At 41.2% G+C, this 17,554-nt stretch overlaps 1 protein-coding gene across 1 annotated transcript; it reads right to left on the reverse strand.

Annotated features, from left to right (window-relative positions):
* Positions 1-1,364: 1,364 nt before the first annotated feature.
* On the reverse strand, positions 1,365-12,709 carry si:ch211-256a21.4 (uncharacterized). The gene is made up of 4 exons (XM_062035299.1): positions 12,572-12,709; positions 12,291-12,490; positions 7,447-7,638; positions 1,365-2,467 (listed from the first exon to the last, which is right to left on the reverse strand). The coding sequence occupies exons 2-4, from the start codon at positions 12,475-12,477 to the stop codon at positions 2,133-2,135; spliced, it is 714 nt and encodes a 237-aa protein (XP_061891283.1). The 5' UTR covers positions 12,478-12,490; positions 12,572-12,709; the 3' UTR covers positions 1,365-2,132.
* Positions 12,710-17,554: the final 4,845 nt, after the last annotated feature.

Genomic DNA, 17,554 nt, shown 5'->3' on the forward strand with positions numbered 1-17,554 from the left:
ATATATATATATATATATATATATATATATATATATATATATATATATATATATATATATATATATATATATATATATATATATATATATATATATATATATATATGTATATATATATATGTATATATATATATATATATGTATATATATATATATATATGTATATATATATATATATATATGTATATATATATATATATATATATTGTATATATATATATATATATATATATATATATATATATATATATATATATATATATATATATATATATACAATATATATATATATATATATATATATATACAATATATATATATATATACAATATATATATATATATACATATATATATATATATACATGTATATATATATATATATATATGTATATATATATATATATATTGTATATATATATATATATATATATATATATATACATATATATATATATATATATATATATATATATATATATATATATATATATATATATATATATATATATATATATATATATATAAGAAATACTTGAATTTCAGTGTTCATTTATTTACACATATACACACACATAACACTCATCTACTCATTGTTGAGTTAAGGGTTGAATTGTCCATCTTTGTTCTATTTTCTCTGCCACTATTTTTCTAACCATGTTGAACACCCTCTCTGATGATGCATTGCTGTGTGGCACACACAAAAGTGCTTTCATCAAATGCATTAGAGTCTGGAATCTTCCATCTCTCCCTAGCATGGCCCAAAACCGGTCAATCTTTGCTTCCTGGGGAAGATCTTCACTACCAAGCACTTGGTAGTCCACTACTTCTTCCCGGAGGCTATCCAGGTCCAATCGCAGCTGCGGCTTGGAACTTACAAGCGTATTTCTTCATCTTACTCGTCGTCGGCGTCGCCACGGCTGTATCTTCCTCGTTCTTCTGCTTCGTCTCCTTGTTGTGTGCGCAGTTGTGCACTGCACTCTCTAAAAGCTGTAGATGTTATTGTCACATATGCATGTACAGTAGATGGCAGTATTGTCCTGTTTAAGAGTGTCACAACATTGCTGTTTACGGCAGACGAACTGCTTTACGGTAGACGAAAACGTGACTGCTGTTGTTGTGTGTTGTTACCGTGCTGGGAGGACCCAAGAACTCGCCCTCGATCATTCTACAGTTATAACGGTATTGGGCAGACACGCTGTTTATATTATGGGAAAGCGGACGTGAAAACAGGTCAGGTCCGCATGGAGCTGGAGGGGGCGTGGCCTCCAGCTCGGCCTGATTTCCGGGAGATTTTCGGGAGAAAATTTGTCCCGTTTTCGGGAGAGGCGCTGAATTTCGGGAGTCTCCCGGAAAATCCAAGTATGTGTTACATATATATATATATATATATATTTTTTTTTTTTTTGCATTCTTCTTTAGTTGCTTTATTGAGTTTACAAACTCCCTGGCGCTGTTTTGTACTGTTTCTGTACTTGTTTTGATTATTTATTTGTTTTTTATTGTATGTAAATGTTGAATGTTATAAATAAAGTTTTAAAAAAATAAAAACATTTAAAAAAAGACTCCGACACTTGCCGTCAGGGTGCGCAATACAACGTAAACAGTTGGCCAACCAAAAAGTAACCACAGAACCCTATACGATATACTCTTTGGCTGTCCTCACTCAGGTCCGCACGGACCTGGAGGGGGCGTGCCTTTTGTCCGGCTGGAAATGGGGAGAAACTCGGGAGAATGGTTGTCCCGGGAGATTTTCTGGAGAGGCACTGAAATTCGGGAGTCTCCCGGAAAATTCGTGAGGGTTGGCAAGTATGCTAATACCGGTATATATCGGATACTGGTCTTCCAACTAAAAATACTGCGGTACCAGTTTTGGTCCATATCGCCTAGCCCTATTCACAAGTCTATGTAAAACTCCATGTTCCACACAATTTCATGCAACCAAAAAAAAAGGCTTCATGGCAAAGTCTGCCTCTTTAGTAAAGAACCTGCCTTCATTCACGATTTACGCACTTTGGCCTGACTTACTGTACACAGGGCAGGATAGGTGGAGAAACGTGCGTAACTTCAAGTGCGTAAAAAAACACTAAAGCGCAAACGGGAGAATGGGTCCTTATGCTTGTATATTTCCCTCTAAGTCTGTGTGTTCATGTGAAGTTGTCCGGGTGCTGACAGGAACCTCTTTGGCGCTAGTTTACTCTGACTGTGTGCAGGATGACAATAACCATCGCTGAAGCAGCGACTAGGCTGAGAAGTGACCCGCCATGACTGCACTGCTTTTTCCAGGTCTTCCAGAATGTCCGGCACGATCACTTGCTCGGCCACAAAGATGATCGTTTCCACAATTAATAGCAGGGTCCAGCCTAAAGCTCCGAACCAATAGGAGGAGCCCAAGGAGGAGAAGTCCTGCTTGATTTCTTCCCTATGATGATAGGTGAAAATTGACCAGCTGAGGAGGAAGAAGAAACCTGTAGATGGAAGAGAAAATAATTAAAACCAAGAGTTACACAAAAAAGAAGGTCTTTAAGGCCTATTATTGAATGCCGAGAGCATTACAAAAGGGTTTTTATGCTAATGAACAAGAAAAATAAAAAGCCCATTTAAAAACATGCCACCCTTGAGGGTATGTAAATCAGCAGCTCATAAAAGTCTGCTTGTATTTGTAGTTTGAATTTAACCAAAACCAGCACAAAAAAGGCTGCCTGATGGTAACACAAAAACATTAAATAAAAGCACATTTTAGAGTGTGCATGCTATATTTGAAAGGAACAAAACAATACAAGAACACTTTTGGACAGGTCCAGCATCAGGTGGATCAGCCTTTCTTTTCTTTATTTCATTCTTTTCCTAACTGCAGTTCAGCATTCACAGTTCGATTACTACTCTCTGCTTTAAATTGTTAAGATTTCTCTTTATGGTAATGAATAAAAAAGCACCACAAGGTTATTTTTGTTCGTGAGACTCCGGAGGCAGCGGACAGGGCCAAGCGGTGTGCGGCTTCGGCGCTTTGCAGTGGCAAAAACTCGGACATGGGAGGAATTCGGGGAAGCCATGGAAAACGACTTCCGGACGGCTTTGAAATGATTCTGGATCACCATCAGCCGCCTCAGAAGGGGGGAAGCAGTGCACTGTCAACACCGTATATGGTGGGGGTGGTGGGCTGCTGACCTCTACTCAGGATGTTATGGATCAGTGGAAGCTTTGTGTTTATAAGTGTTCAATAATGGGTAAAACCAGATCTCTCGAGGGGGGGGGGTGTGCGACCCTTCGTATCGCGCATGCGGCAGTCTCAACGCCCGGGATACAACATACCCGGAACAAATACCATTTAATAAAAACATAGCAACAATTGTAATAAAGAGGAGACTGTTTATTCGCTTCACAAATTAAAAGAACAGAACATTTTGAAGTGCATCGACAGTAGAAAATAAGAAACTGAGATTTATTGAAGAAGGTAGCTAGGGAAATGTAAAATGCCGGCTTAATTCGAACTCCCCAATGAAATACGAATGAGATGAAAGTGTTATGTCTGCCATCTTTCAGACCTGGTAGTTCCGCCCTCCTCTGGGACCACCCTCTGCTTGTCTGTCTGCGCCAAAGTGTTCCTAATTATTGTCTGCCGGTGTCTGCCCAGGTGTTCCCTATCTTGGGTCATCACAAGCCCCATGAATATCCCCTCACCCTTGTCTTGTGCCAGTCACGTCCCAACATTCTCGTTCCTGATCAGCCTCGTAACCGACCCATTTGCCAAGTCCCCCGAACAAGTGTTTCAGCGCCATCTGCCTGGTAGAGAAGCAGCTCGCTCTCTCCTCAAGTTGCGTAAAGCCCAGCGCAAGAACAGTGATTATGCCATTGAATTCCGCACATTTGTCAAATTTGAGTGACTGGAACGCCTCGGCGCTGCTTGATGCATTTTTTGGGGGACTTTCCAATCATATTAAGGAACAAATGATCCCACTGCACCTCCCTGAGAACTTCAAGGACTTGATCGCACTGGCAGTCAGAACTGAAAGGCGCCTGCGTGACCATGCACAGGAGAAAGGCTGATTGTGATGGTGAGTGTCCACAGCCAATAGGAGGAAGGAACCCCGCAATTCCCCTACACCTGGCGGATCACACCCCACTGCCATGCTCTCTTTTACGCTGCCATCGGATTAACCCATGCAATTAGGCCTGACACGGCTTAACAAAGAAGAGCGCACATGCAGAAGGACAGAAGCAGCCAAGGGGGACACCTAGTGGCAAACTGTCACGTCAAGAGGGCCAAATCAGGAGAAACTGCACATGGTGCGGTGAGTCCCAAAGTTGAAATAAGCAATCCTGCTCTTTTTAAGCCATTAGTACAGTTTTGTTCACAACATGCCACTGTCAAGCAAAATTATGACATAGGTGACCGTGAACTGCTGGCAGTCAAAGTAGCACTGGAGGAGTGGAGACATTGGTTAGAAGGCGTCCCCTTGCCTTTTCAGGTATGGACTGATCACAAGAACTTAGAATACCTTAAGTCTGCCAAACGGCTGAATTCCAGACAGGCAAGGTGGTCACTATATTTCAGTTGTTTTAATTTCACCTTGTCATACCTACCTGGCTGAAATAATACCAAGCCTGACCCTTTGTCTTGTATTTTTGACTCTGAAAAGGAGGTTTAAGAAGCCAAGACTATATTACCTAGCTCATGTTTTGTCTGTGCCTTGCTTTGGGACATTGCCGGGTCCGGGAGGCAGGACAAAATGTCTCATGTCCTCTGAGTTGCCCTACGGACAAACTATTTGTCACTGATGCTATGAGAGGCCCGGTAATCTATTGGGCCCACACTACTAAGACTACTTGTCATTTTTGGTGGCCTAAAATGCTGAAAGATGTCACTGAATATGTCTCTGCATGTCTTGTATGTGCTGCCAACAAGTCATCTTCTCAGAATCCTGTGGAATAGCTGAGGCCCTTGTGTATTCCCCACCAGCCATGGTCCCACATTTCCTTGGACTTTGTCTCATGTTTACCACCCTCTGAAGAAAAGACTCTAGTTCTCACTGTGGGAGATAGATTTTCAAAGATGACACGTTTTATTCCTTTTGTCAAAATCCCTTTTAGCCAAGGAGACAGACGAGGCATTACATAGTCATATATTTTGTATTTATGGTCCACCTCAGGATGTTGTGTCCGTGGTCCCCAATTTGTCTCTCTTTTTTTGGAAATAGTTCTGTATTATGCTGGGGTCAACCGTCAGCCTCTCCTTAGGGTTCCACCCCCAGTCCAACGGTCAAGCAGAGAGACTAATACTAAAATACAGTGCCTGGCGTCTCAGAATCTCTCGGCGTGGGTCAGGCAACTTATATGGGTGGAGTTGGCCGATAATACCCTTCCTTGTTGATTAACTGGTCTGTCCCCTCATCATGTTGTTTTTGGTCATCAACCCTCTCTGATCTTCTTGCCCATCACAGACTCCACAGTTCCCTCTGCATTGGTCTTGGTGCAACGCTGTAAGAAGACCTGGGAGTAGGTCGCTGCTGATCGCAAGAGAGCACCTGCCCCAGCCAATGCTGCAGGCCAAAAAGTCTGGTTATCTTTCAAAAACCTCCCTCTTCATGTAGAGTCCAAGAAGCTCGCTCCCAGGTTCATTGGAAATCAGACTCATTTAGTGCATTGAAACGTAGTGACTGTCCATGCCGGGAAATGGGCTCCAGTTCTATAGATGACGTCACACCAAGAAGGGACCGCATATCGAGTCTGGAAAGGGGGCGTTCCAAGTACCGTATTTTTCGGATTATACGTCGCTCCGGAGTATACGTCGCACCGGCCGAAAATGCATAATAAAGAAGGAAAAAAACATATATACCTCACACTCGAGTATAAGTCGCATTTTTGGGGGAAATTTATTTGATAAAATCCAACACCAAGAATAGACATTTGAAAGGCAATTTAAAATAAATAAAGAATAGTGGAAAAACAGGCTGAATAAGTGTACGTTATATGACGCATAAATAACCAACTGAGAATGTGCCTGGTATGTTAACGTAACATATTATGGTAAGAGTCATTCAAATAACTATAACATATAGAGCATGCTATACGTTTACCAAACAATCTGTCACTCCCGATCGCTAAATCCGATGAAATCTTCTTCCCCGTTGTCACTCCTGGTATGCGCCGCTAGCGTCCTTTCTTTCTGCTGCTCGATCGCCGTTTTCTGCTGCATATTTCACTACGTCCAGTTTGTAATCTGCAGTATATGATTTCCTTTTCAGTGCCATTTTTTTTCAGCCAGCCCTTCTAATTTTTTTTTTTTTTTAAATGATCCATTTTAATAGCTACGGCAGTAGCATATAGCAGATAGTATCCCATGACCCACAATGCACTTCTGCTATGACCCTCCCCCGCCGAATTCTTATTGGTTGACGTGTGAGCGACGATTGCTGACGTGTGTGTGTGACGATTGCTGACATTTGCTTCGTCTCTTCCGTGAATTAGATAAATAATATTATTTGATATTTTACGGTAATGTGTTAATAATTTCACACATAAGTCGCTCCGGAGTATACGTCGCACCCACGGCCAAACTATGAAAAAAAATGTGATTTATAATACGATACAGTTAGTTTTCTACAGATTACAAAAAAAAATTATGTTATGGGAAATGACAGCCAAATTCATATTCAGAAGCCAAAAATACAGAAAAATAAGTTGTTGTCGATAAAATTGTGGTCATCCTGATGCTGTGGGTCCTTTAAATCTGCATGATGAGTGTAAGAAAATAGATAAATGCATGAAAGGTTATATTCTTTCAGATTATGTATTCAACAGCTTCATGGTGGCAGTGTGGCTTGCACAACTTCTAGATATGAATCACGCTCAAACTTCTCTTGCATGTGCTAATATGTGTTTTCTTCAGGTACTCCAAGTTCCTTCCACATCCCAAAGACTTGCATGCTTTGGGTCAATAAAAACTATAAATTATCCACAGGTGTGATTGTCAGTGTTCTGTCCAGCCTCTCTTTTAAAGTCACCTGGAATAGGCTTAATTTCATTCGTGATCATGAACATGATAAGGGGCAGAAATATATAAAATGAAGGCATGATAATCTGTAACAAAGATGGACTGAGTTTCCTGGTTACGCAACACGTTTTCATAGCCACTGGTTGCTCGGCAGTGGTAATAAAACCCAATAATAACTGTTTCATATGGCAATGAAAAAATTGTTACTTTGAAGTAACGTCCACAAGGTTACACTTGAATGACAAACGACGGGCTGATGGTGCTGTGCTGCATACCAGGAAAGAAAAGTTACACAAAATGCAAAATAAGTATAACAAATTACATTTGTATGTTAATTACCTTACAAATCAGTTATTACCTTAAAGTGCATCAGTGTGTACGTTGTACTTTAAAAGAACAAAGTAAGCACTATAACCTCCTAAAACTAGATAGTCTTCCGTGGTCTGTGGTTACCTGTGGAGAACATGGTGAGGAGGAGCAAGGTCGTGGGGTAGAGTGCCTGGCCAACCATGAGGAGAGAGCGGGTGTTGGAGTAGGAGCGCACCGTCTTAGATGTCCAACAGAGAGCGAAGACCAGCGAGAGAGCCCCCGTGCTCAAGGCCAACAGGAAGGACAAAACTCCAAATACTCTTTCTGCTTCCAGGGCTGCATCACAATGACACAGATAAGACGAATAAGTAAACATTGAGGGAGCTACGACGGAAAAAAGGCTGTTTTTGTCTTTGGTCTTGTCGATGGTATTTTTTCAGTGCATTTAAGTTTTTTGTGAAATAGAGAACATTGTTTGTTTAAACCAGGGGTGTCAAACGTACGGCCCGAGGGCCGGATGAGGCCCTCAAACAAGTTTTATCCGGCCCGTGGGATGAGTTTGCTAAGTATAAAAATTAACCTGAAATTGTTGACAGCTGTGCTAAATGTGTCCACTGGATGTCGCAATAGCAATTCTTTGTATCTTTGTAGATGATGCTACATATATACAAAATAAACCACATGATGCTAGTACATCAGTCGAGGGAAATGATCAAACTACATAAATAATAGGGCTGTGAATCTTTGGGTGTCCCACGATTCGATTCAATACCGATTCTTGGGGTCACGATTCGATTCAAAATCGATTTTTTTTTTTCAATTCAACACGATTCTCGATTCAAAAACGATTTTTTTCCCGATTCAAAACAATTCTCTATTCATTCAATACATATGAATTCAGCAGGATCTACCCCAGTCTGCTGACATGCAAGCATAGTAGTAGATTTTTGTAAAAAGCTTTTATAATTGTAAAGGACAATGTTTTATCAACTGACTGCAATAATGTAAATTTGTTTTAACTATTAAATGAACCAAAAATATGACTTATTTTATCTTTGTGAAAATATTGGACACAGCGTGTTGTGAAGCTTATCAGATGCGATGCAAGTGTAAGCCACTGTGACACTATTGTTCTTTTTTTATTTTTTATAAATGTCTAATGATAATGTCAATGAGGGATTTTTAATCACTGCTATGTTGAAATTGTAACTAATATTGATACTGTTGTTGATAATATTCATTTTTGTTTCACTACTTTTGGTTTGTTCTGGGTCGTGTTTGTGTCTCCTCTCAATTGCTCTGTTTATTGCAGTTCTGAGTGTTGCTGGGTCGGGTTTGGTTTTGGAATTGGATTGCATTGTTATGGTATTGCTGTGTATTGTTTTGTTGGATTGATTAATTTTTTAAAAATTAAAAAAATACTACAATTCTAAAAAATTCAAAAAAATAAAAATCGATTTTTAAAAAATGAGAATCGATTCTGAATCGCACAACGTGAGAATCGCGATTCGAATTCAAATCGATTTTTTTCCCACACACCTAATAAATAACATACCGTAATTTGATTTTGATATAATTGTTTTATCTTGATAGATTGAAAATTAACGCCAATGACTTGACTGATGAACATTATCACATAATTGATTCAGTAAAAAATATAAATAATGACTATATATTATTAACCGCAACAGGTAATTTAAAAAAACAAAAAAAAACAACAACATTATGATTTTTACAATTTCAGAATGTGCTTGTTCTATTTTTAAACAAAGAAAACAATCTAAAATTGTCTTTATTTTTAAGTTATCGCGCCATGATTTTACCAGTCCGGCCCACTTGGGAGTAGATTTTTCTTCATGTGGCCCCCAATCTAAAATGAGTTTGATACCCTCGGTTTAAACTTAATAGTATTATAAATACACTATGTACAGTGGTGCCTCAATTTACAAGTATTTTGAGTTACGAGCCTCCCCGCTGCTAGTTGGCATTGCTATTGTCAGAATGAACCGTAAGATCCGCCTGAAAACATCCAACCTTAAAGGAAAACTGCACTTTTTTGGAATATAACCCATCATCCACAATACCTTTATAAGACAAGAACATCCTTTCCCTTTTCTGTGCGTTCTAAATAGTAAACAATTGCTGGTAAGAAGTGGCTAACAATGCAGCTGATAGGATTAATCTAAAAAAACATCCAAAAACAACGCTCCATTTACATGCCGTGACCCGCATATTAACCAAGCTATAGTGAAATTGTTAATTTAAGAGATAACACCAAGGAACTATTTTTCTGGCTTTGTAACACATCGCCTTGCTCACACTGCTCCTCTGACCACAAACTACTGGCCAGCTACGAGCTAGTTTGAGCTGCTAATAATGTTGGTTAAGACCTGCCAAAAAATAAAGAAGGAGTTTGAGTTGGTCCTGCTACTGCTGTATTGCCTTTGAGTTTGTAAAAGTTAATGCTAGATTATAAATCATGCATCTCACCTGTGTAGTGGAAGGTTGTGGCACGGTGGCACCAAGACGAGAAGTTGGTCAACTTGAAAATCCACACACTACCAACTTGATACTACATGGCTCTTAACTTGGCTCAACTATCGCAACATCATTCGAAAGCATTTCTTATCTGAGGAGTGAGGATTATTCTGAATTTAGCAGCTCAAAGTGAGCAGCGTGCTGAAAGATACAACCATCCTATCAGTCGGCATCCCAGTGAGAGCATACATTGTAAGTCACTGTTTTATGTTCTTATTTGAGACGTTAAGCAATAATGCTACATGATAACACTGTCACAAAGTATGCAGTTTCAAAAGTGCAGTTCCCCTGTAATAGTTTTGAACTAGTTAACGACGTAACTTTATTTTCCAACCATTGAAATGGAGAAAGTAAGTGTGAAGGAGAGAGAGGGGAGAAGGGTCCAGATGCGGCGTGGGCTTTTTCATCAAGACACAAGAACGACCAAGATGGCTTTGCAGATAGCGTTTCATTGACCAATCACGTATATTATCGAAATCTTACCGGATATGATGTAATTTCCCCTGCCATATTGGCACTTTTACATTGGGGTATGTTTTGATAATAGATTATGGCTATTGTTTATTTTTATTATTCTGTCATAATTTCTATGTATGTGCGTTCACACAGACAGCAATGCTTGTTCTACAATGCAAGTCTTGTTTGCTCAAGGTCAATTCCATACAACACAGTAAATGCAGTCCAGCCTTCAAAAAAAAAAGTATGCCAGTATATAACATGATACACCAAACTTTCTCTTTTTATACATTTTCCCTTTTCCCTCACTCTAACCAACTCCTTACTTGGACTAACGTTCTCTGAATGGCTTAGTTAGTTCTCCGCAACCTGTCGGGACTGAGGATATTATTTAGAAAATTTGGACGGATGTTAAGAAGGGCTATGAAAATGGGACCCTCCGTCAGCACGAGAACACCCACTTACAGTTAGTGTTGTCCCGATACCAATATTTTGGTACCGGAACCAAAATTATTCCGATACTTTTCGGTACTTTTCTAAATAAAGGGGACCACAAAAAATGGCATTATTGGCTTTATTTTGACAAAATATCTTAGGGTACATTAAACATATGTTTGTTATTGAAAGTTTGTCCTTAAATAAAATAGTGAACATACAACAAAATGTGTCTTTTATTAGTAAGTAAGCAAACAAAGGCTCCTAATTTAGTCTGCTGACATATGCAGTAACATATTGTGTCATTTTCCATTCTATTATTTTGTCAAAATTATTAAGGACAAGTGGTAGAAAATGTATTATTAATCTACTTGTTAATTTACTGTTAATATCTGCTTACTTTCTCTTTTAACATATTCAATCTACACTTCTGTTAAAATGTAATATTCACTTATTCTTCTGTTGTTTGATACTTTACATTAGTTTTGGATGATACCCCAAATTTGGGTAACAATCCGATACCAAGTCGTTAAAGGATCATACGTTGGTCATATTCAAAGTCCTCACGTGTACAGGGACATATTTCCTGAGTTTATAAACATAATATACATTTTAAAAAAACGAAAGAAGATGTTGTCATGCCAAAAAATATTGACGTAATCATAGTAGTATCGACTAGATACGCTACTGTACTTGGTATAATTACAGTGGATGTTAGGTGTAGATCCACCAATGGTGTTTGTTTACATTTTGAAGCCGGTGAGCTATGATGTGTAGTGAAACATGTGTAGCTATTCCTCGTCCTGCAGGGATGATACTTGTAAGAAACTTACTTTATTTGTCGCCATGGAGACCAGGATTAGTGATTTAGAAGTAGCTAAAACACTGCAGCTGGACTTTAGCCGCTAGCTAGCTAGCCATGTCTTAAAGCACCTCTTCCGGTGGGCGTTTCAGTGATATAACTTCACCTTTATCGTTAGTTTTTAAGCAAAAATGGGTCCGTTTTCCCTTTTCTGTCTACACACTGTCTGCTTGTAAGTACTCCGTGATTGTGCACTGCGGAACATGCTCCTTTGCTCGTAAACCAGCAATGACACGACGTGACGACGACTGACCGGTACTTTTCAGTACCGAAAATTATTCAATAGTATCGCGGTACTATACTAATACCGGTATACCGTACAACCCTACTTACAGTATGCCTGCAGCTGGAAGATATTGAGGAAATAGGCCATGTCTTTCCTTTTCCAAGTCAGAATAAAATCAAGAACAAACTACTTCTTTTTGATAAATACATATAAACTTACATTATTTTGAATTATTATGGTACATGAAATGACAGCTGGCTAAATGAATGTCTCATTTCCACCAAATGTGAGCACTTAAGCAGGTAAAAAGAATGTACCTCGCTTGCACATCAACAAGCTCAAACTTGTTTACATATTCCAAAGAGGCAATACTGCAACCTCGCGGTCCAACTCTCTAAGCCTTACTCAAGGTAGAATGGGTATTTTTTCCGACAGTTACATCATGAGTGAAATTTGTGACTCCATGCTCACCGTTAAAGGCCACACCGTCACTGCCTCGGTCATCCTTTGTGGTATTCCAGTCCCTCCAGAGTCCCTCATGCTTGAACCAGAATGGTGTCCAGACGGCGTAGGACACACACAGGCAACCACTTAGACCCACACAGGATTGTGCAAATCTGAAGCGACTAATTGTGTCTTTTAATTCTGGCAGCTTCATGTTCACAAAGCAGCTGAAAAAGGGGAAACAAAGGTGAACATTGCAGGCGGAGACACTCAAAGTAAGCATTGTGCAATATTACCAAATGCCTTACCTTGTAACGATATTGGTCAGAACCAAAGCCAAATGAAATCATCGAACACTTCTTGATACACTCTCACACTTTGCAGTGCTATCTCCCATATCTCCCTCTCAAATGTTAGTACTCCGCCTCCACTGCAGTTGAAACTCCCCCAGCTGCCGGATAGCCCTGTGGCATCCTCACTCACTGTGAAAATGGAAGTTCTAACCGCAGCCATGTATGGGCTTGAGGAAGCAGTTGTGCAACTAGGAGAGTAACTACAGTCGTGGTCAAAAGTTTACATACACTTGTAAAGAACATAATGTTATGGCTGTTGTGAGTTTCCAATCATTTCTACAACTCTTATTTTTTTGTGATAGAGTGATTGGACCACATACCTGTTGGTCACAAAAAACATTCATGAAGTTTGGTTCTTTTATGAATTTATTATGGGTCTACTGAAAATGTGACAAAATCTGCTGGGTCAAAAGTATACATACAGCAATGTTAATATTTGGTTACATGTCCCTTGAAAAGTTTCACTGCAATAAGGCGCGTTTGGTAGCCATCCACAAGCTCACATCACATGGACAAAGATAAGACCTTCTAGAGGAAAGTTATGTGGTCAGATGAAACAAAAATGGCCACAATACCCAGCAATATGTTTGGAGGAGAAAAGCTGAGGCCTTTAATCCCAGGAACACCATGTCTACCATCAAGCATGGTGGTGGTAGTATTATGCTCTGGGCCTGTTTTGCTGCCAATGGAACTGGTGCTTTACAGAGAGTAAATGGGACAATGAAAAAGGAGGATTACCTCCAATTTCTTCAGGACAACCTAAAATCATCAGCCCGGAGGTTGGGTCTTGGGCACAGTTGGGTGTTCCAACAGGACAATGACCCCAAACACACGTCAAAAGTGCAAAAGGAATGGCTAAATCAGGCTAGAATTATGGTTTTAGAATGGCCTTCCCAAAGTACTGACATAAACGGGTGGACAATGCTGAAGAAACAAGTCCAAGTCAGAAAACCAACAAATTTAGCTGAACTGCACCAATTTTGTCAAGAGGCATAATTGCCAACCCTCCTGAATTTTCCGGGAGACTCCCGAATTTCAGTGCCTCTCCCGAAAATCTCCCGGGACAACCATTCTCCCAAATTTCTCCCGATTTCAAGCCGGACTTAAGGCACATCCCCTCCAGGTCCGTGCGGACCTGAGTGAGGACAGCCTGTCGTCACGTCCGCTTGGCCAACCAAAACGTAACCACAGAACACCATTACTTTTTGGTTGGCCAACGGTTTACGTTGTATTGCGCACCCTGACGGCAAGTGTGGGAGTCGGTTCTGAAGTATGAAGTAAAGAGACGTAACTTCATCATCTCGCCTGGTTATTGACTCCAACCCAGAATATTACACTGCCCATACCTACGCACCTTCAAAGGCTGTGCTACTGGCTGCAAAGCATTGCACTTTCAAATACAACAATGAGTAGAGAGGAGTGTTATGTGTGTATACTGTATGTGTAAATAAATGAACACTGAAATTCAAGTATTTATTTTATTTCTATGTATATACTGCATATAATAAAATACATATAGACTTAGACTTAGACTTAGACAAACTTTAATGATCCACAAGGGGAATTGTTCAACACAGTAGCTCAGTTACAATGATGGAAAGGACAATGCAGGTATAAATAGACTAATATAGCTATAAAAAAATCTAACATATATACGAACATATACATAATATGTGTACAGAGTAATTTATATACAGATATATTATATTATGTCTATAACATATATACAATATAAACCAATGACCATGTACAATATTACAGTATATACAGTCTATATGACAGCAGCAGCATAAAATAGAGAGTAGGTCCAGCAGGAAATAGAAAATAGACATTATAAACAAAGAGAAGTAGCTAACATGTCAGGTGTCAGGTAATAGGAAGATGTCATCTATTGCTGTATGGCGAGTGATTATACAGCTGGATGGAGTGTGGAATGAAGGAGTTCTTGAATCGCACAGTGCGGGAAGGAAGTTGAAGGAGCCTGTTGGAGTATGAACTCCGCTGTCCTTTAATTGTCAGGTGGAGTGGATGGGCAGGATTGTCCATGATGGCCAGCAGTTTGTCCAGTGACCTCCTGTCCCTCACTGACACAAACACCTCCAATTGCGTGCCAATAGTTTGTCCGGCTTTCCGGATCAGATTATCAATCCGGTTTGAGTCCCTTTTGCTGGTGCTGCTCCCCCAGCAAACCACTGCAAAGTACAGTGCACTGGCCACAACAGACTGATAAAATATCTCCAACAGCTTGCTGCACACATTGAATGACCTAAGCTTCCTCAGAAAAAAGAGTCTGCTCATGCCCTTTTTGTAAACAGCTTTGCAGTTGTCCTTCCAGTCCAGTCTGCTGTTCAAGTGGACTCCCAGGTACTTGTACTGCTCCACTACTGCCACCTCCCGGCCCTGGATCTTGATGGGCTCCACCGGGGTCACTCTCTTCCTGAAGTCGATGACCAGCTCCTTGGTCTTGTCCACATTAAGGACCAGATGGTTCGCCTGAGACCACTCCACAAAGTCAGCGATCAGTGTCCTGTACTCCAATTCCCGTCCCTCTCCGATACACCCGACCACAGCAGAGTCGTCAGAGTATTTCTGCAGGTGGCAGGACCTGGAACTATACTGGAAGTCTGAGGTGTACAGGGTGAACAGGAAAGGAGACAGGACGGTCCCCTGTGGAGCACCTACACCACTGACCACAGTATCCGACACGGAGCTCCCCAGTCGCACAAACTGGGGCCTGTCAGACAAGTAATCAGTGATCCAGGAGACAATGGATGAACTAACACCCATCCTGAGCAACTAGTCACTCATCAGAATTGGCTGAATGGTGTTAAAGGCACTGGAGAAATCAAAAAACATGATCCTCACAGTGCCCTTCCCACCATCCAGGTGATAGTGAGCATGATGCAGCAGGTAGATAACAGCATCGTCCACTCCTACATGGGGCTGATATGCAAACCGTAGAGGTGCCAGGGAAGGAGCCACCAGTGGCCTCAGATGATCCAGCACAAGTCTCTCGAGGACCTTCATGACCTGGGACGTCAGGGCAACAGGTCTGAAGTCATTTGAGCTCGATGGGATGGGCTTCTTGGGCACCGGCACTATGCAGGATGTTTTTCATAGCACTGGTATCCATTCTAGCTTCAGACTCAGGTTGAAGATGGAGTGCAGGATCCCAGTTAGCTGAGCAGCGCAAGTCTTCAGGACCCAGGGGTTGACTCGGTCAGGGCCTGCTGACTTAGCTGGATTGACTTTCTCCAGCTGCCGTCTTACAAGTCCAGGTGTCAGACACACCGGGCTGGCTTTCTCAGTGGGGGTGGAAGTGGGGGAGGGGAGAGGGGGGGAAAAACGGCTGTGGCAGGTAAAAGAGAAGGAGGGGGAGGTGGAGGTGTGAGAACAGGAGTAGTGGGGGGAGGGCCAGTAAGGGGTGCGTTGCTAAATCTGTTGAAAAACCAATTCAGCTCGTTGACTCTATCTGCACCCCCATCCAGCAGTTTGGCTTTATTGTTGAAGCTTGTGATGGCCTTCATACCCTTCCAAACCTCACGAGTGTTGTTTTGTTGGAGTTTAGCTTCAAGCTTCCTTCTATAGGCATCTTTCCCTTCTTGAAGATTAACTTTGAGCTGCCACTGAATCCTCTTCAACTCGTCCCGATCACCGGATCTGAAGGCTCGCTTCTTTTTATTTAGCAGCACCTTTAGCTGGCTGGTGATCCAGGGCTTGTTATTTGGGTAACAGTGGACAGTTTTTGTCGGGATGATGGAGTCCTCACAGAAATGTATGTAGTCAGTGATGCAGTCTGTGATTTTGTTGACATCTGTCCCGTGAGGCTTACAGAGTACTTCCCAGTCTGTAGTCTCAAAGCAGTCTTGTAAGGCTATGCCTGCCTCAATACTTCTCATTTGCACTGATTTAGTTGAGATGGGCTGCCTCCTCACAGCAGGAACGTAATGAGGTGTTAAAAGCACCAGATTGTGATCAGACCGTCCCAGGGGGGGCAGGGCAGTGGCGCTGTATGCATCTTTTGAATTAGCATACAGTAGGTCCAGAGTTTTATTTTCCCGTGTTGCACAGTGTACATATTGATGGAAAGTGGGTAAAATAGAGTCCAGAGAAACATGATTAAAGACACCCGAAATGAGAATGAGGGCATCGGGATGTTTGGTCTGTTGCTTAGCAACAGCGGCGTGAATGGTGTCACAAGCAGCAGTTTCGTCAGCAGAAGGAGGAACATACACTCCAATGAAGATTACAGAAGTAAATTCCCTTGGCAAATAATATGGCCGAATTCCAACAGCCAGAAGTTCAATGTCCGGCGTACAAACACACTCCTTTGCAGTAATATGAGCAGGATTACACCACCTCTCGTTCACAAAGATGGCAATCCCTCCGCCTTTTTTCTTACCGCTCAGGAGTGTGCTTCTATCCGCCCGTGAGGTTGTGAAGCCGGGTAGAGACGCGCTGTGGTCCGGGAAGTCCACGTGTAGCCAAGTCTCCGTAAAGCACATGATGCTGCACACGGCGTACTCCTTTTGAGTTCGGACGAGCCCAAACAATTCGTCCATTTTGTTCGCCAAAGACCGCACGTTCCCCATGAGGACAGAGGGGATTGCAGGCTTAAATTTCCTTCTGCGCTCCTTCATCTTTATGCCGGCACGACGTACCCTGCGCTTTTTCCGTAGTTCCACGGGAAGGTCCGGCCGTGTTCCCCATAGCGCTGGTAAGGAGAGCGCAAACAGCTCCTCGCGGGTGTAAACAAAAGGTCTGCTGTTCCGCTGATCAAAGCCAAGCACCAAACGGCCCGAAAAGAAAAAGAAAAGTAACGAAAACACACAAAAGCGTCCAAGAACCATAATTAGTGGTTTATGGAAGGTAAGAGATTTAAAAAAAAGGCAAGAAAAGTTAAGAATAATACCATAAATAAAGTAAAATGAAAGGAAT

This window comes from Entelurus aequoreus, linkage group LG24 (genome assembly GCF_033978785.1).
Source record: "Entelurus aequoreus isolate RoL-2023_Sb linkage group LG24, RoL_Eaeq_v1.1, whole genome shotgun sequence".
NCBI lineage: Eukaryota > Metazoa > Chordata > Actinopteri > Syngnathiformes > Syngnathidae > Entelurus > Entelurus aequoreus.